The 19772-nt window shown below is 41.6% G+C and overlaps 1 protein-coding gene and 1 long non-coding RNA gene across 2 annotated transcripts in view; both read right to left on the minus strand.

Moving 5' to 3' along the window:
- The window catches only part of LOC115941533 (uncharacterized), a 63458-nt gene that overhangs the window by 41200 nt on the left and 2486 nt on the right, over nucleotides 1–19772 (minus strand). Inside the window, exons 2-3 of the long non-coding RNA XR_014147122.1 lie at nucleotides 9148–9309; nucleotides 1022–1082 (exon numbers count right to left, since the gene is read on the minus strand). This is a non-coding gene — a long non-coding RNA (uncharacterized LOC115941533). The remainder of the gene's footprint in view (nucleotides 1–1021; nucleotides 1083–9147; nucleotides 9310–19772) is intronic.
- Nucleotides 15314–18349, minus strand: LOC102729623 (phosphoserine phosphatase). The gene is given in 2 exon segments (XM_081826728.1): nucleotides 15314–16153; nucleotides 16345–18349. Coding segments are annotated over 2 exon segments (711 nt in total). The 5' UTR covers nucleotides 16535–18349; the 3' UTR covers nucleotides 15314–15632.

Genomic DNA, 19772 nt, shown 5'->3' on the forward strand with positions numbered 1-19772 from the left:
TGGGTGGCTCAGTCGTTAAGCGTCTGCCTTCGGCTCAGGTCATGATCCCGGGGTCCTGGGATCGAGTCCCACATCGGGCTCCTTGCTCAGCACAGAGCCTGCCTCTCCCTCTGCCTGCCTGCCACTCCCCCTGCTTATGCTCTCTCTGTCTCTCACTCTCTCTGTGTCAAATAAATAAATAAAATCTTTAAAAAAAAAAAAAAGAAAGAAAAAACAGTGGCAAAGTATGGTTATTTGGATTTGTGTCTTGGTGGACATTTTCACTTCACATTCTAGTTACTTTAAGGAGAAGAGCACAGTAACCGCTGCCAATTACAAGCTCTAATCTTTCAATATAAATTAGGATATTGGAAACTCACATCCTATACCATGTGCTTGTAAGCTTCCCAATACTTAGAACTTCCTGATCTAACTTCTAATACTGTAAACATAAGTGGATGTAACCCACATAAACAAAAGCTCTTTGAATTTTTCCATAATTTTTAAGAGTTTAAGGGGTCCTGAAAACAAAGTTTGAGAACAGATGATTTGTCTCAATCATTGTGTGACCCTCCTTGCTTTTTGCAACCTAGGTGTTTCCATGGATATGTTAATGGCAGAACTCATACAACTCTGAACTTCTGCACTAAGAGGTTCCAGCCCACTGCCCCTGTACAGATTATTCATTTTTGCTGTACAACTGTGGATCACTTTTAAGGTAAGGCAACTATAGCTGAGATCATTGCTTGGTGGCAGTGAGAGGTCTTGGTGATTAGGAGAGAACAGGGATTTGCCACAAGATTGACCATCCTATAATGAACCTTTGAGGTTTCCAAGGCCAGACATCAACTGAATCTCAAGGCTTTCTGACAAATTCTCAAAGGAATTACAAGTACTATTTGATTTACTGGACAGCGTAAATATTGCACATCAAGAAATGCTTTTCGTGTTTGGGAGTCACTTCACACCCTAATCCCCTAACCCTGGAAATAAAGTTGCAGATAGGAACTAAAATTACAAAAGAGTATATATATTTACTCACCAGCTTTCACAAACTCATTGGAACTGGATGCCAGGAGACGAAAATATTTAGGAGTAACTTCCTGTAAGTAAACATAAATATTAGCTATCTTTTTTTCTCAGGGGTGTTGTAATGCAAGAGCCATTGAAAACTCGTCATAATTTCACACCTATTCTGGTTTCAAAAAACATCTTGCTGATTGATACTAAATCAGTTTTTATTGTATTTAAGGAGATTTTTAATCAAGCTAATTTCTCAAAAATTTTTCCTGATACATTTTCTCATTTTCATATTCAGTTTCTTGCCAGTTCTGAGTAGGTGTTTTAGTCGGAACTCTTTCTACTGCCAGTGCTAGAAATCTAAGTTAAACTAAACTGAAGAGGAAGAGAAAGAAGAGGAAGAGGAATTAGCTCACAGAAAAACAGGCCCTGATGTTGAGCTCAAGCACAGCCAGATCTAGGGACTGAAGTCTCCAGGACTTTTTGTCTCCACTACTTGTCTCTACTTGGTTGCATTCTGCATAGAATCTCTCTCCACCTAAGGGAGTCAAGAGAGTGACCACAGTCATGCCTAGTCTTTTATTATCAAATTAGCAAGTGAAGCAGAAAGAGAATTTCATTCTCCCAGCATCCATAATCATTCTCTCTCCTTCCTTCCATCCCTCTCTCTCCCACTTCCTCTCCCCCCACCTCTCTCTTTCTCTTTCTCTCTCTCTCACACACACACACACACACACACACACAGGTTGGCCATGACTGGGTCACGTTTCCACTTCTGTGTGCTCAACCAAATAGTGTATTAAGATCGGCCCACCCCGGTCACATGTTGCCTTAGTCAGGGTTCTCCAGAGAAATAGAACCACTAGGATATTATGTATGTTATATAATATATATGTGGAGATTCATGATGACGAATTAGCTCATATGACTATTGAGGCTGAGAAGTCCCACAATCTGCTGTCTGCAAGCTGGAGACCCAGGAGAGCCAGGGGTGTTGTTCCAGTCCAACCTCACAGACCTAAAAACCACAGGAGTTGATGGTGTAAATCCCAGTCCAGGGGCAGAAGACCGATGTCCTGGCTCATGCAAGAATCCTCCTTTCCTCTGATTTTTGTTCCATTCAGGCCCTCAATGGATTGGATGAGGCCCACCCATGTTGGGGAGGGCAGTCTACTTCACTTGGATGTATGGCTTCAAATGCTAATCTCACCCAGAAACACCCTCACAGACACAATTAGAAGTAATGCTTAATCTGGGCACCCCTTGGCTCAGTGAAGTTGACACAAAAAACTAATATATATGCCAACCCTGTAAGGGTATGTGGATATGTGAGACCCCACTGAGAAATACCTCGAGGGTCAAATGGATTTGGGAAGAAATGGATCCACACACAAAAAAGATGCTAGCCAATAAAAAGAGCTCTCTGCTACAACATACAGAATCCCTGTTTATTTGTACTCACTGCTCCCATAGACAGTATAAAGTTTTCATAAATAAGCAGTGCTTGACATAATATTTTTCAGAATCATTACTCTATAATTTTAAAAACTATCTGATTTGAGGGAGTGGAGTAAACCGACACTTGAAAATCAATCACCCCTCACTTATCTCACCACAGCTGACTATTCAAGACAGAATACATTCAAATTGGCAGTAGTTAAATAATTATAAAAGTAGAGGGCTGAGTTAGACAATTTGCTGGATAACTTATTCGGGAAGTCAACCAGAAAAGATAGGCAATGTGGATCTACTTAATAGGAATTGAGTTTTTCCTCCAGAAACATTACAGACCAATGTTTCTAGATACTAGTATATAGCTAAAGGAAACTCACAACCATCTCTTGATTTTGTGAAAGGATTTCAATCTAAGATGGAACCAGAGTTTATGAAATGGAGAGTCTCATGCATGTGCCATTGAAAACAAAATTTGAAGAACCGAGAGACTGATTTCCCATAAACGCCTGATTTACAAAAGACTCAAATATATCTCCAATGAGATCCATGGATCTCACTGAACATCCATCAAGAATCTCTCCCTATTGGGGAGCGCCTGGGTGGCTCAGTCAGTTAAGTGGTTAAGCGTCTGCCTTTGGCTCAGGTCATGATCCCAGGGTCCTGGGATGCAGCCCCGCATTGGGCTCTGTGCTCAGCAGAGAGCCTGCTTCTCCCTCTCCCTCTGTCTGTCCCTCCCCCTGCTTGTGCTCTCTCACTCTCTCTGGCAGATTTTAAAATAAAATCTTAAAAAAGAGAGAGAGAATCTCTCCCTTATCTTCAAGCCAATGAGCTTATTGGCTGGACTCCCCCTTCTTTGCACTCCTTGCCCATAAATACAAACCCCTGCAAACCCCCAATGGATTCACCTATAGCTTGCTACAATTCGTGCTTCCCAAACTGCAATTCCTCTACTGTTCCAGAATAAACTCAATTTCAGGTAATTTGAGCTTCCCTCAGCTTACCTCTTTCTTTAGGTTGCCAATTTGTTCTCAAAATGCAAGTCTACAAATCACAGGGGCCACTCTCATGTCAAGGTCTCCATCTACAGTGGCTATTGAGGGTGACGCACCTTTACCGCCTCCCCATGGCCACTTCAGGGCAAGAAACCTGTTAAATTAATTAAACGAGGCCACGTGATAGGCAGCTTCAACGCTATGGCCAACTTCCTAAGCAAACCAAAATCTAAGTTTGTAAATGCCTGAAGGTTACAAAATTGAAACCTAAGTTCAACCAATCACAAACAGCCAACTAGGCTTTAAGCTAGAGCCAATCAATCATTTTCTTACCTTGCTTCCGCCTTTTCTCTGTAAAAGTCTCTCCCCAGCTCCTGTCTGTGGCTAAGTGCTCCTGTCTACTTTTCAATCGGCACTGCCGGATTCCTGTTGATTTCTGCTCAGATGAACTCTTAAATTGTCTACTATGTGGCAGTTTGTCTTTTACCGTGCCTTACTTCTACCTCACCTGGAACTGCATCCCTTCACCTGCGGGCTCTCTGTGGCCGCCTATGCCCCCCACACGCACCAGGCAGGCAAGTGCAGGGGGCGGAAATCCGAGCACTGCGCGTGGACCAGGAAGGTGGTCGTGGTGACTGCGCGTGCGCTCTACTGTCTGCCCAGGGCCCAGCCCGCCCACCCTCCCCAGCTGGTCACAAGGGTGGCTGGCTGCATCATACACACTCTGCACTGCCTTCACTACCCATGTATCCTTCGCCTGCTTATTTGAATCTTTGTCCCAGGACCTGCTTCTAAGAAAAGACACAAACAGAAAAAAACTTTAAAGAGCCATGTCTTAAGAGAGGCATCCATGCTTTTCTTACACTTTAGTACACAGGACTTCCCCCCAACAGCTTTATTGAGATATAATTGACAAGTAAGAATTGTATATATTGGGTGCCTGGGTGGCTCAGTCGTTAAGTGTCTGCCTTTGGCTCAGGTCATGATCCCAGGGTCCTGGGATCAAGTCCCGCATCAGGCTCCCTGCTCAGTGGGGAGTCTGCTTCTCCCTCTCCCACTCCCCCTGCTTGTGTTCCTGCTCTCCCTGTCTCTCTCTCTCTGTCCTGGGAATGAGAGAAAAAGGCCTATAAATATACGCCCTTGATACATGCAGGACAACATTTAGAGTTACCCTCGCCCCCCTCCAAAACAACAATGTGAAAGAATATAAAATAAAGTTAGTGAGGGAATAACCAAGGTTATCTGGCTCCTTGTCTCCACCCTCGATCTTCCTAAGTTTAAATGAATAGATTAGAAGTCAATGGGTATGAGAGAGGGGAATGGGAGGAGAGAGGAAGCATTTAATAGATGGCCCCATCATTTACTATATGGCCCCCAACTGCTGTGCTGCTTCATTTTCTGATCTCCTCCTTTGGTCTATGCCCTTTAATAAACCTCAAGGGCAACACCCCTTGGTGAAGTGACATGCATAATTATCACCTGTAGAAGGTGTAGATTATATTCTATTTGTTCTGCTTAAGATGGCAGGAAATCAAGCAATATATTTTGAAAATATCATTTACTTGGTTAAAAGAAAAAAGGCAGCTCTTGAAGGTGTTGAGAAAAATTACTCTAATAGATCCTTCCCCACAAAGTCATAGAAACTATTTATATTGTGCTCTTCCATTTCTTAATTAAATATTTTAAAGGCTAGTCATAAAGCACTTGTGTTTCACATATAGTATTTATTCAAGTGATGTTTGGCAAGTACTACACTAAATGAGCAATTTAAGAACAGAAGGTATTTTACTCACAATTGGTCATAGATATTCAGTATAAATATAAATATACAAACAAAAGCCTACAAGCATTGTACTCCTGTCACAAATAATCAGACTTTAAAATATCAATTCACCTCAATAGTCCAAGCAGCTCATGAAAATTCATTATCAGGGAGGAACTGAAATGAGTCAGGAGAACAATGTGTTCTTTGTCTTTTACCTCAATTATCTTTACATAATTCCTAATTTTGTGATGAGACATCTTGGAATATTGATTACTTTCTTAAAAATTTACTGGTTGCTTCAGTACATGCCAAAGATTCCATCAGGAATTTAAGAAGTATACAGGAAAGAGAAGTTGCAGTAAATTCGTTATAAATCTTAACTTGCAAAGAAAATTATTTACTGTGGAATAAGTAATCTTTACTTTTTGGGAATCTGCCAGTTTTCAAAGCAGTAACACTCCCAAGACACTTCACACTTCAGAAGGAGGACATTTGGGGCACCTGGGTGGTTCAGTTGGTTAAGCGGCTGCCTTCAGCTCAGGTCGTGATCCCAGAATCCTGGGATCGAGTCCCACATTGGGCTCCCTGCTCAGTGGGGAGCCTGCTTCTCCTTCTCCCTCTGCCCCTCCCCCCTGCTCATCTTCTCTCTCTCTCTCTCTTTCAAATAAATAAATAAAATCTTAAAAAAAAAAAAAAAAGAAAGAGGACATTTGATCCAGTGTTGATAGCTGTAATTCCATGGATTCAGAGCGACTGTACTTTCTCTGAACCCTTTGGATACCTTTGGATACAGTGGTATAGTGGTTACACCACTACAACCAAAAACGGTGTGTCTCCTGATGACATTTTTTTTTTTTTTTGACATTTTAAATTATATCAGTAGCCTCCCAAAAATGTACAGTTTCCCTCTAGGGAGTCTCTGACTGTCTTTCTTTCTTTTTTTTTTTTTAAAGATTTTATTTATTTATTTGAGACAGAGAGAATGAGATACAGAGAGCATGAGAGGGAGGAGGGTCAGAGGGAGAAGCAGACTCCCTGCTGAGCAGGGAGCCCGATGCGGGACTCGATCCCGGGACTCCAGGATCATGACCTGAGCCCAAAGCAGTCGCTTAACCAACTGAGCCACCCAGGTGCCCCTCTGACTGTCTTTCCATCAGAAGATCATCGACTAACAGATTGGTTGCCTAAGAATATATGTACATTCACCCCCCAAAACCAGAGATTGGAAGGTGCGTAGAGCAAGTTTACTTAGTTATGAGGATGGAGTCTTGTGGCCTCTAAATCTCAGCATGACTCCTCATTGTCATGGGCATATTATTCATTTCTTGTACCTTTCTTTCTGTGGTGATGGATGATTCCATCCAGTTTATATGTATTCTGGTTTCACCAACCATTGCTTAGGATTAAGGGGCTGTTGCTACAATGGCTCCCACACAGGTAAAGAGCCAAAAGGTTAGTATTGCCTCAACCTCCCAGCAAAGGACTAAATGCTTCCCTCCTTGAATGATAGTCATGGTGACTTCCCTTGGCCTTATGAATACAGACATGAAAGCCCTAAATAAAATATTAGCAAATCAAAGCCAACAATATGTAAAAACGGTTAATGCACAGCAGCAACTACAGTCTTAGGTATTTACCCAAGAGAATGAAAACATATGTCCATAAAAAGGCATATATGAAAGTTAATAACAGCCCAAACTGGAAAGAGCCCAAATGTCCACCCACAGGTGAATAAACATTGTACATTTATACAATGCAATGGCACTCGGTAAAAAAAGGAACAAATTATACTGATAAACAAACATAATATGGATGAATTTCGGAAACATCACACTGGGTGAAAGTGGCCAGGGTGAAGGTGCATACTCTATATTCTACTTATTTGAATTTCCAGAATAAATTAAAAGTTATCTATAGCAACTTTAAAAAATCAGATCAGTGTTCCATTGAAGTGAGGGCTGCATGAATGTTTAATTCATTGGGGATACTACAACAAAAATACCATAGACTGGGTGACTTAAACAGTGAACATTTATTTCTCACAGTTCTGGAGGGTGGACATCCAAGATCAAAGTGATCAGTTCAGTATCTGGTGAAAGCCTACTTCCTGGTTCATAAATTTGGGGATAAGTTGTAAAAATGTTATCATGTTATAACCTCCTGCCCCATCCTTCTCAACAGTTATTTCTTATCTTCTCAAGGGTTCCCAAGAATGAAGAGGAATTCTGTAACTCGAAGGGAAATAGGGTACTAATCAGACAAAAACAACGGTTTTCTATTTGGTTTTTCTAAAACATTGGTACTTTGCTAAATTTCTCTTTGATATCAAATTTCAGTGTTTCCTGATATGACATTCAAATCCTAGTTCCGAACATTAAAATTATCTCTCCCTTATTTATAGAAAGCATGCTTCTTATAGATATAAATATTAAAATGACTTTATTTTTACTGAGTTGCAGTTGCTTTATCTTATTTATTGGATCTTTAATCAGGTCCAGGTTACAAGTATTATATTGTATTCTTTCTTTCCTCCTTTCTTGTTTTCATAAGAAAATTTCCCAAGATTCATGGTACAATTTTTACAAGTTATCCCAAAATTTATGTCTTAAAAAAATATATATATATGTCCTCTCATTCCTTGTTTCTATCAAGGTTTTAAGTGGCAAACAACAAAATCTACCTTGGCTGGGTTAAGAGGAAGAAGAATTAATTAAAGGCTAGTAAGTATTTCACAGAAGCTGAGAGGGCTTGAGACTAGGCTTGGACCCTGAGCAGCTGGGAATAATGTCCAATCCCCTGCAGGAGCCACCACAGCTCAAACGCCCCTGCTTGTCACTGGTCAGCCCACCCCCCCATCACCACCACCATCACTTGCACAGATGGGGTCCAGCTCATGCTGTGTGATGCTCAGGAGTGGATGCCAGAAACTCTGGCAGTAATGCCCCTAAAGAGCCCAACGCCTTCGTTGCCACACTTGCCAAATAACACATTCTGCATGCCTCCTTTCTCCCACTGCTCATCTCCCAATCAAAGTCACAGGCAAGTGAATCTGATTGGTGGAATCCAGGCCCCACATCTCTACCTTTGCTGCAAGGGAATCTGGGAAAGCCAGCTTTCAGCTTCAACCTGGGAAAGGGGGACTCATAAAAGAGCATGTTTGCAAACATTAGAAGAGTGTTCAAAGGGTGCTGGGCGATCAGAAATGCCCACAATGACAAATGTCCACAATAAGCCCTATAGGAGAGATTTCTCCCTGTTAGTGAGTGCTTCCTCTATCTTACAGTTCCAATAAATACTCATCAACTGAAATGTGGAAGTGATGATACCTGACAAGTATTACACAGTGTGCTACTTCATAGGAGAATAGGGTACTGATAACAGAATAATGCAATTGTCCCTTATTTCACCATATCTCAAATTCAGTGGGACTTCAGCTGGAATCCCAACTTGGAGGCAACAATGATATCTGTAGGCATGGAGAAAAATGTGCACAAATCATTCACTTGCTCCAAAATTCAACCATTTTGTAACTCAAAAAATACTGCATATCGAGAAGCAGATTAATCTCTTACTTGATAGGTAAGATGCTCTGACCATTTGAACTGTAAATAATAATTGTGCCTTTTACAGCTATTCTCATATTTACAAAATAATATAACATTAACTTTCAATATGATCACTTCTGTTCCTTTATATAAACGCAAAATTGACCCTTGTCTGCCCAGATACATACCTATTTCTCTCTGTGTACCTGTTGACAGCACAAATAATAAAACTTTTTTTCACTTTTCCCTGTCAGCAGCAGTGATATAAATCATGGCAGTCTTGGGATGTCTGATTAAAGCACAGAAAATTAAGTTCATTTATCCCCCTTGTAGTAAATTATTTTCTAAATGTCTTCTTGGCAGAATCACTGCATTGTTTTTCCTCGCTTACCTGCCTGGATGGCCATGCCGATGTGCGTCACACTGCCCCCTGGTGTGGCTGAAAGACTCTTCCTTCCATTCTGTGGAAGCTACCAGAGCAGGGAATGCGCACAGACCCTGCACTGCTGAGTCACGCCGCAGGCTGGGCTTTGTTCTGAAGGGATTTGCAGGCCTACATAAGTGAAGAGAGGTTTGGATCAACAGCAAACACAAATTACTGTAGAGAGAACTGGGAAAACTGTTATGTACTCAACATTTTTAATTCAGCAAATGTTTATTTAGGGCTCACTGCACATAGGTCTGTGCTTGGTCCCACAGGTGACACAAAAAGAAGTCACAATCCCTGCCCCCAGAGGACCTAGCAATGTGCAGCATATACACAGCACAATACAATGTGAGTGAAGCAGACGGAGTGCATGAGGTGGGAAGAGATCATAAGAAATAATATTAAAACAAAAAAACAAAAACAGAAACAAAAATAGGCTTCTTGGGGGGAGTAGTATTTGAGATAGGCCTTGAATAAGATTTGGGATTTTACGGGTGGCAATTGGGAACTGAGGAAGAAGAGGGAAAAAATCCATGTCGAAAGTAATAAAATAGGGGCGCCTGGGTGGCTCAGTTGGTTAAGCAACTGCCTTCGGCTCAGGTCATGATCCTGGAGTCCCAGGATCGAGTCCCACATCGGGCTCCCCGCTCAGTGGGGAGTCTGCTTCTCCCTCTGACCCTCTCCCCTCTCATGCTCTCTCTCACTCTCTTTCTCTCAAATAAATAAATAAAATCTTTAAAAAAAAAAGTAATAAAATAATAAATTAAAACCTCTAATTTTAAAAAAGTCTTGGGGCACCTGGGTGGCTCAGTCGGCTAAGCCACAACTCTTGGTTTTGGCTTAGGTCATGATCTCAGGGTTGTGAAATGGAGCCCCACGATGCCCAATGCCCACCCTTGGGGCAGAGCCAGCTCGAGATTCTCTGTTTCTGCCCCTCCCCGCCTCACGCGCATGCTCTCTCTCTCTCTCAAATAAATAAAATCTGAAAAAACATAAGTCTTATTTTATTTTTATCTTATTCTTTTTCATCAGCAAAGTGTACAAGAGAAAATTTACAGTTTTCACAGTTACCTAGGATTAGAATTTTATTATTAGAAGGGAAAGATATTTAATTAGCAATACAATTGAATTTTCTTTCCTTAAAAAGTAATTTCTAAAGGACAGTGTTAGATAGCAATACTTCCATTAAATTTTCTTCAAACCCTTTTTTGCCTCAAAAAAAAAAAGATAAAAACCCTCCCATATAGATTTTCCATAATTTTATTCTGACAGGATTATTTGTAATTTAAAATAATTTAGATTATATATTCATATTACATTAATATATATCATATATTCACTGGCCATAAGTGAATTAATATCTGTTAACTTTTAAAGCTCTTTTTAAAGAAACGTGGGTAATCTATGTTACTTGATTCTTAGAAATTCAGCAAATTGACAACATCCCCTCATTTATTCTCATGGTGAACTTAATGCCTTTATACTGTGTATGTTTTTGTCAACATCTTCAATTGTAATTTCAGTTATTTGAATTATAGTCTAGAGAGGGTTGTCATGGTATTTTGCAATCTTATTTAAATTTGATTTTACAGAAGAGCATGTTTGGGGAAAAAAAGAGCATGTTTTGGCATAAGTTTTTCTTAGAATTTTATGTGTTTACATACATTTGATGAGTATACAATGTCATAGAAAATAAACGAATGACTTTTAAATTTTCATTAAAATAGTCTCAAATATCTGCCCACTCATCTTGGGAAAATAATGATCCATGTAATTTGAATGATAACCAACACAAAGTTCTTTTTAAATATAAAATTCTATCAACCCAGAGCTTAAAAAAAAAACTTTTTATTTTTTTCATGTTAACAGAATCTACATATTTTTTAAAGGGTTTATGATAGAGCTTGTTTTATATACTATCAGGGTTATGTACCTTATATATCTCAGTGGATAAAGATTACACTCGAGGAAGATTGCAAAGTCTCATTTTTCAAAGTCATTCTCTTCTGGTGTTTCAAGAAGATAAATAACTTTTAATTGACTTGCTTTTATATACTTGCTTTTTTCTTATTAATAAAAATTCTAAAGGGCAAATAACATTCTAAAAAATAATTCTTATACTTTGCAAGTAAATATATAATACAGTATTGTACTTATAATAATGGTTAATATTATATCGCAATTCCCCATATATCACCCAACTGTTGTGAACGTATTTCTCGTCTCATGATTCAATTATGCAGAATTTTGTAACAGCTGAGAACAAAATACGTGAAATGGCCTCGCACATTGCTTGATACATAACTCAGGTTATGTATGGAGTTGAGCACCCCAAAATGCAAGGATATGCCCTTTCCCCCAGAGTGAAAATCACATCTGTTATTAATATGGCATTTTACTATTTTGTAGGAAGAAGCTCAGCTCAAATTTAAATTGTTTATCCAAGATTCACACATGTGTGACCAGAGGAGCTGTGAATATTATCAATAGTGAAACAGTGATGTGTACTTCAGCCGGGTATGTGTACTGTACATCTTTTGACTCATGGAATCCTCACAAGAACCTCTAAAGGTAAGTAATAATATTGTCTGATGATTTTGCACTTAAGACAAATGACACACACAGAGGTTAAGTAACTTGCCCAAGGTCACACAGCTAATAAGGGGCAAAGGTGAGGTTCAAACCCAGGAAACCTCCCTTTGGGGCCTGTGAGCTTAACCACTACTCTATAATACAAGAGTCTGTTTCTAGAAAGGTCTTTAAAGGAGTATTAAGGAAGTCCAGGCACAGAAAGACTTGCCAAGGATAAAGGGCCAATGTGAAAAGAAGAAAGGAATTTTGAATGTTGTTTTTACTACACTCTGGGTAACCTGAAACAAGGCTCTGGGAAATGGAGCCCTAAATGTGAACAAATTTAGGGAGATGAGAAATAATTAGGGTAACATTAGCTACTGTACACATAAACGTCAAATTTTTAGTAGCTTAGAATAGTAGATATGTATTTTTTAAATTGTGGTAAACTATTCTTAACAATTTATCATTTTAATCATTTTTAAGTGTACAGAAAATGTATTTTTTACTTATAGAACAGTCCGAGGTGTCCTGGTTCCTTCCATCCTATACTCTGACATTCCCTGAGGTCTTAGAGCCAACTGAAGGGGAAAGAAAGGAAAAAGAAGGTACACCTACTTCTTAAACTCCTTGGCCTGGAAATGATACACATCAGCTCCGCGAAACTGCGATTGTGAAATTGCAGTGGACTAGTTCCATAATTCTACTAAACGCACAGGCGGGGTCCGGGGCTCAGAAATTTTTTTTAATGCTCGGGCAGCAACTTCTTGGTACTAATTGTACATAATGGAATTCTGGTAGACAGCTGGCCATCTCTGCCAAAGCTCCTTCGATAGTCTTTCTAGGCACTGACACCACCAGAAGCACTACTTTGGAACCCAGGAAAAACACGTGAGATAAAAGATAAAAGGATCCCTCCCACATTCGTAGAGAACCGATGGGTGCCGTGAAGTCTATCAAGTCAGGGCCACGGTCAGGGTCTGTATCAACAGGGCAGAACACTAGCAACTTTGCCAACAACAGGAGCCAGTACATTCAGCAGAGACGTTAGCACCTTGGCCAGAGCAGGCTGGCCAGCAACAGTGCCTCTGGCAGGTGAACGAGGGAGCAGAGCCACCTTTGGTGGGCGCGGAAGGTGAAGGTACTTTCAGCGGGCATCAGCAGTGTCTCTGGGGCTCTTCGAGGTCCCGGGAGCAGGTCACTTGGGGAAAGGGGGGAATTCCTGGGTACCTGAGAAGACAATCTGTGACTGTGTGTGAGCCAGCCCGTGACTCACAGAAACCAGTCAAGAGGAAGGCTGTTTTAAGATAGGTTGGTAGGGGGGGTGCCTGGGCGGCTCAGTCATTAAGCCTCTGCCTTCGGCTCAGGTCATGATCCCAGGGTCCCCTCATCCGGCTCCCTGCTCCACGGGAAGCCTGCTTCTCCCTCCCCCCGCTTGTGTTCCCTCTCTTGCTGTCTCTCTCTCTCTGTGTCAAAATAAATAAATAAAATCTTAAAAAAAAAAAAAAAAGATAGGTTAGTAGGGACCAAACAAAAGAAATAGAGACTTTGGCTCTACTCCAGGGCTGCTCTGGGCTTGAAACTGAAAAAAAAAAAAAAAAAAAAAAATCTGAAAAATCATCACAATTTCCTGTACAGCATCAAACTAAATTTTATTGGAAATGTAGTCCGGGTCCCATGGTTTATTTACACAGAATTTTGTGTAACAACTAATAGCAAAATATATGTTTCCCTAGGAGAACAGTCACCATCTGAGTAATGAGATAGTACATGGGAAGAATCCAAACTTACAGATTGGGGAGCCAAGGCTGTGGGCCTGGCTCCCCGGAAGCCACTTCACAGCTTCAGGGACAGCAGCTTTGAGGCAGGGAACAGATATCTGCTAAAAGCTATTGGATGTGACACAAACTGGCTTTCAGGGTCAGACCCCCACCACAAAGAGGATGAATTAGGACCTGGGGCTACTTAGAGGAGGAGGTAAAAAGCTGAGCTTCAGTGAGTGGATTTGTAGGGGGGTGAATATGTTGCAGTCAACTGAAAAGAATAGAGGGAACTAGGGTGAAGAGAGGAGACTTCCAAGCCCCAGGACCCCAGAGGTGTCCAAGGTGGACAGCTGTCAGAACAGGGCTCCATAGTCTTCAGTCTGGAAAGGTATCTTTGGGACTGAGGAAAGAAATGGACTTCAACGTTCAGAGCACTAGATAGGAAGCCGGCAGGTCTTGGGCAGAGCCTTAGAGATGTCTGATTGTGACCCCGGTGGAGAAGGCTGAAGCTTGGAGCCAGACAGAATGCTACTCACAATTCAGAGGAGGACCTGGACTGACCTAAGCCAGTGTGGCCCCAGAAACAGAGCATCAGTATCACCTGGGGACTTGTTTGAAATGCAAATTCTTGGGTTCCACCCCAAGAGTACCTAATCAGAAACCCTGAGGGTAGAGCTCAGCAACCTGTGTTTTTAGTACACCATTCAGGTGATTTTGATGCAGGCTAGGGACTCAGAAGACCCAAGGGATTGGAGGGGGATATATAATGGGGATTAATATCAGACTGAAGACAGACACTGAGTAGTAAGCAACACGATGGAGGCTATGATCTGGGAATCCCAATCTCCTTTCACCAATCTTCCAACATATTTGGAAATGGGAGACCCATCAAGACACAGACACAGACCGTATAAAGTGAGACCAACATTTCATCTTACGCCATAAACTTGTGTGAGATCAGCAGGCACAGACACTCACAAGGGGCTGGGATCATGGCATCCCTGGGTGATATCTTAGAGCAGGAAACATAGATGGGTTTCATGTCTACTCATCTCCTGTCATCACCCCATCGATTCCCCGTGTTCCATACGCTTTCACTAGCCCCCTCAGGGTGCACCGCATAGCCCCACTCCCATAACCATGTCCTTTTCATCGCGTTCAAGATAAACACACAATGAAATTTTGTTCATTCACTGTTACTTCTCCTCCTTATCAAACTCACTAGTATGGCAACAGTATTATTTTCTACTTTATTTTATTGCTTGTGAACGACGACGTTTCAGCCCCATCATAAAATCATAACTGAGCTGATCTTGGAGTAACAATATTTTCATTTTCTGTAGAAAGACGCATTTCAACTTACAAACAATACATTTACAACTGAACTTTGGAACATGTTCATAGATGGAAGTTGGAATGATTGGCATGACCCCTCACAAACTGAAACAGAAAAAAAAATCTATACAAACGGTACTATCAAGGAGATGAAACAGGTTCTACCACAACACTCCAAATCTGCTCTCAAATGCTGGATCTAGCTTCTCTTTCATTCCCTCCACTGAAAAAAGAGGGAAGAAAAAAAAAGAAAGGAAGGAAGGGTGGGAGGGCATGATTTAGATTTGCATAGGTTCTTTTTTTTTTCTGATACATGGATAAGCTTTTATTTACCTACTAAAGGGAAAACCAATGTTCACTAATTTTCCAATAGTGAAGGTGTTTAATTTACTATCTACCTTTAAAGGCTTCAAATAAAATATAGCTAGGAGAATACTCAAAGAATGCAGATTATAAAACTCTCCAGATAATTGTCATAATAATATCAGGACTGCAGTTAAAAAAAAGCAATATTCCGTAGTTTACTTGGAAGTACAGATAAACAGTACCAAATCTATATAGTAAGTTGTAATAGGCAACTGTAAGCAAACAATATCAAACAGTATAACTTTTAAAAAAATTTTTATTTTAAGTAGGCTCCACACCCAACATGGGGCTTGAACTCATGACCCTGAGTTCAAGAGTCACATGCTCTACCAACTGAGCCAGCCAGGCATCCCTCAAACTGTATAACTTTTAAAAATTAACCTGAAGTTGTTATGAACTATATGAAAATCAATACTATTTTTCAAGTTCTCCCAAAAGCTCTACAAAATTAGTGATGTACCATTCCGTGTTATCTTTTATTTGTTGTCTGATCACATTTCCTCCAAATCCAATGGAGACATCAGCAGGAGGACAGGCTTCCATGTCTACGGCTCCATCTCCAATCATGCCTATTTCTTCAAAATGAAATTTTTCCTTCACAAGTTTAAAAACTTTTCCTTTCCCACCAGATTTGGCTGTTGGCTGCATGTCCTCAAAACCTGCATAGTCACCATCAAAGCAGAAGTTCAGCCTACTGGCAAATACTTTGTTTGATGGGATACTGAGCTTTGAAGCAGCATGCTCTACAATGCTCCTAAAGCCACCAGATAAGAGGAAAACCTGAACATTTCGCTCTTGCAGGGGACTTATTAGCTCCCTTATGCCCAGGTCAGGTATGGAGGGTGCTCTACTATGAGCACCCTGCTCCTTGGAGGGCTGGTTCAGAGCTAAGCACTCTGTGAGGGCAGCCGTGAAAGGCACTGCCCCACCCATGGCTCACCGTGTCATTTCTTTTTTTTTTTAAGATTTTATTTATTTGCGAGAGAGAGAATGAGAGACAGAGAGCATGAGAGGGAGGAGGGTCAGAGGGAGAAGCAGACTCCCTGCCGAGCAGGGAGCCCGATGCGGGACTCGATCCCGGGACTCCAGGATCATGACCTGAGCCGAAGGCAGTCGCTTAACCAACTGAGCCACCCAGGCGCCCCTCACCGTGTCATTTCTGACAGAGCATCCTCAACTCCACAGAATTTGGCTAGCTCACCAATTCCATCTTCTCTGATGACTGTGCTATTCACAGCAACACATACTGCATCAGCTGAACAGAAAAGTTTCCTCAACTCTGAATGGGAGACCATCCTTGGAAGAATTTTCCTCATTTCTCCAGTGCTGGATTCCTAGGAAATGACACTCTTCTCTTCCTCTTCTTTCCTGAATAAAAATGCAGCATCAAGTTCTGACTACAAACTTCTTTAGGAGAGATCTTGTGAGTTCTGCAAGAGCAGGAGCCTGCACGCGGCTGCTCCTTCCTGGGCCCCTGTCCCCTGCTCCTGGGCTTCTGCAGCCTCTTGGTGTGGAGCCTTCTGCAGCTGTAACCTCCGGATGGCAGGGGGCCAAGGGCTGGCTCCGAGGTTCAGTCCCAGAGTCTGGAGAGAGGTGACCTGTGCAGACCTGCAGAGCTTTTATCAAACAATCATATGAAATCTGCTGGTAAGTGCAGTGGCTTCTGGTAGGTTTTGCATCTGCTTTCCTAAACTCCAACTGCATAGATTCTTATCACTGGGCTGAATTACCCCCGATCTGCAAACCCATCTCTGAAGCCCTAAAGACCCAAGAATACAGCATCTGTGTAGTACTCAAAACATCAGTGGGACTCACTAAACTTATTCTCTGAAAAACTAATTAATCCTGCCTCTCGCAGCTAGACCTAGATGCTTTATCCCGGAGAAAGAAATGCTAAGGGTAGGGAAGATTTTACATGGCTAGAGGATGCTAATGGAAAGGGTCCAGGATGAGTCCCTATAATTAGGAAGAACAGATGGCTGATGGGGAAGCTAAGAAATGAACTCGCTTCTGCAATAAAAGGGCCAGGGAGTGCTGGGTAAGAAAATGTAACTGTGGAATCCAGGGTATCAAAATATCCCGAACAAGCAAATTTACTCCCCAGCAAATACCTGCCCCCTGCACAGTATGGCGATGGCGCCACATCTGTAGACCTCAGTGCCCATGGTGCCCGCTACCACCCTGTCTGTGTCTTGGCTAAGGGACAGTCTTTCTCCCTCTGCTCTGCCTCACTTAAATGTGTTCTATGAATCCATGGTTTTGGCTTTCAGTGTGTGGAGGATTCTATGAAGACTGTGTGGTCCAGCTACAGAAGTTCTACTAGGGGACACGCACTGTGGGCTTCTTGCCCCCAAATAATCCACCATGTTCTTTGCACACCTTCCTGCTGAAACTCAAATTCCACCTTCAAGTCATTTTTCTCATTGAAAAAACAAAACAAAACATTGTTTCCAGAAGGCCAGTGTTCACAGCTCACAGGGAGAGGAGCGCTCTGGAGACTGGTTCCTCTCTCTCTGTATAGATTAAATTATTACGACAGCCACCTGTGACTGGGAGAAACAAAATCCAGCCTTAGGGGCTGTAGCAAAGGCAGGTACATTTGAACTGGGGAGTAGCTGGGATAAGAAAGAAGGGAAGAAAATCTGTGAGTCTGGCAGTCTGGTGGAAAAATAGGGAAGATTATGGCAGCGTCTATCCAGATAGAGGCCCTGGCAAGGGCTCTGACTCTGAAATCTCCCCATCTCCACCCCTATTCCTTTCCCTTCCTCTGGACTTGCCTTTCTCTTTCTGTCTCCAGATTTGCAACTCAAGAAAAGCAAATCTATTTCTCTTTAGATCTAATTTATCCCTCCATAAAATCACAGTGATGGGCTAAATTACAGTTGCTACCCTAGGACAAGTCATCAGCGTTAAAGATTCCCAGGTTGAGGAATGTTCCCTTAAAGTCCCAGTTAAACAAGTCCTTGGGTAAGGAGACAGAAACCCTTTTAGATGAGTCAGGGATGACCTGAAAAAGAAACAGGTTTTGAATCAGTCCCCTAACCCAGGTTTAGCAAAAATGGCATGGGTTTCAACTCCTGCCACCACGAATAGTAAGTGTTCCCAACAGGTACCAAGAGCCACGTTAGGTTCATGCTGACTTCTTGGAAAAGGTTAAACACCAAATCTTATGAATCCAAACCCTATGTGATTTTGCCTCACTTTAAAAAAATTTCCAAATACTTGCACATACATTGCCTCCCAACAACAACGTCATATATCCATCTATACACACCTAGAAGCGATATTAGAGTGACGGCTGTAACAGATAGACCCCAAAATACAGTGACTTAAAGGGAAAAAAACAGTTTTTTTTTTAATATTACAGAACTGGCAAAGGAGTTTTATTCCACATGATCATTCAACACAGTGGAGAAGGAGAAGGCTCAGAAAAAAACATAACTGAAGTCTTAAAAACCAGTTCAGGGAGTGGTACATTTTACTTCCACACATATTCTATCGCCTCACTCAACTGCAAAGTAGACTGAGACATGTAATCTAACTAGGCGGACATCTCCCCAGCTTCAAGAGGGAATAATTTTCATAGGTAGATAGACAGGTTGATTCAGGTTCAGGTTCAGATTTAGATTTAGTTTTGGTAGGTTCTCAACTTTAAAAAAAATGAGACTTAGGCTCATAAAAGATACAAAGCTTCCCTAAAGTTGTATACCTAGTACATGGACAATTGAAAGACTCCAGCCTAGATCTTCTGAGTTTAGGAGGGCTTCACATGCCATATAACACCATGGAAGGTTTTTGAGGAAGAAGTTATGCAATGCAATGTTATTTTAAGAAGATTATTTGTCAGCATTGTGAAGGGTGAATTGTAGAAAGAAGAAATGAAGACATGCAACTATAGGAAGAATCCAAGCCAAACTCAACAACGGCCGAATCTAAAACAGTGGCGATTAAAAGAAGATGAAAGATTATTAGAGCAGAGGTTCAGAATTCAGGTCCCCTGGAAAGGCCTCCATAGCGTCAAACTCATGAGTCACTTCACTGGCATTTTACTGAAGCTTCTCGAGGTTCTCCTCCCACTTCTCTGGCCCCTCCTTCTCAGTCTCCTTTGCTGCTCCTCCACTGATACCCATCCCTAAATATCAGCTGACTCCAGGGTTTGTTCTCAACCCTCTTCTCTACTCACCTTACTCTCCCCACTCCCTGCCCCCGCCCCCAAGGCTGTCTCATCTAGTTCCTTAGCTTTAAATTGCATCTTATCAGTTATCTCTTACACAGTAAATCTACATAACACACCACCCAAAACACAGTGACATTAAACAATCAACATTCACTTAGCTCACAACTGCAGATTGGCCTGGTGGTCCTGCCATCTTTGACTGCACTTACATACTGTCTGGGTGTCCCCTGGCTATAGACCAGTATCAGATGGCCTCCACTGGGATGACCAGGCCCCTCAAGTCTAACATACATGTCTTTCATCTTCCAACTGGCTAGTCTAGGATTGTTCCCATGATCATAAAAGAGGGCATGAGTAAGCCAAGCCAAGTGCCTTCA

The sequence above is a fragment of the Leptonychotes weddellii genome, chromosome 7 (assembly GCF_054177405.1).
Source record: "Leptonychotes weddellii isolate Sample4059 chromosome 7, ASM5417740v2, whole genome shotgun sequence".
Classification (NCBI taxonomy): domain Eukaryota; kingdom Metazoa; phylum Chordata; class Mammalia; order Carnivora; family Phocidae; genus Leptonychotes; species Leptonychotes weddellii.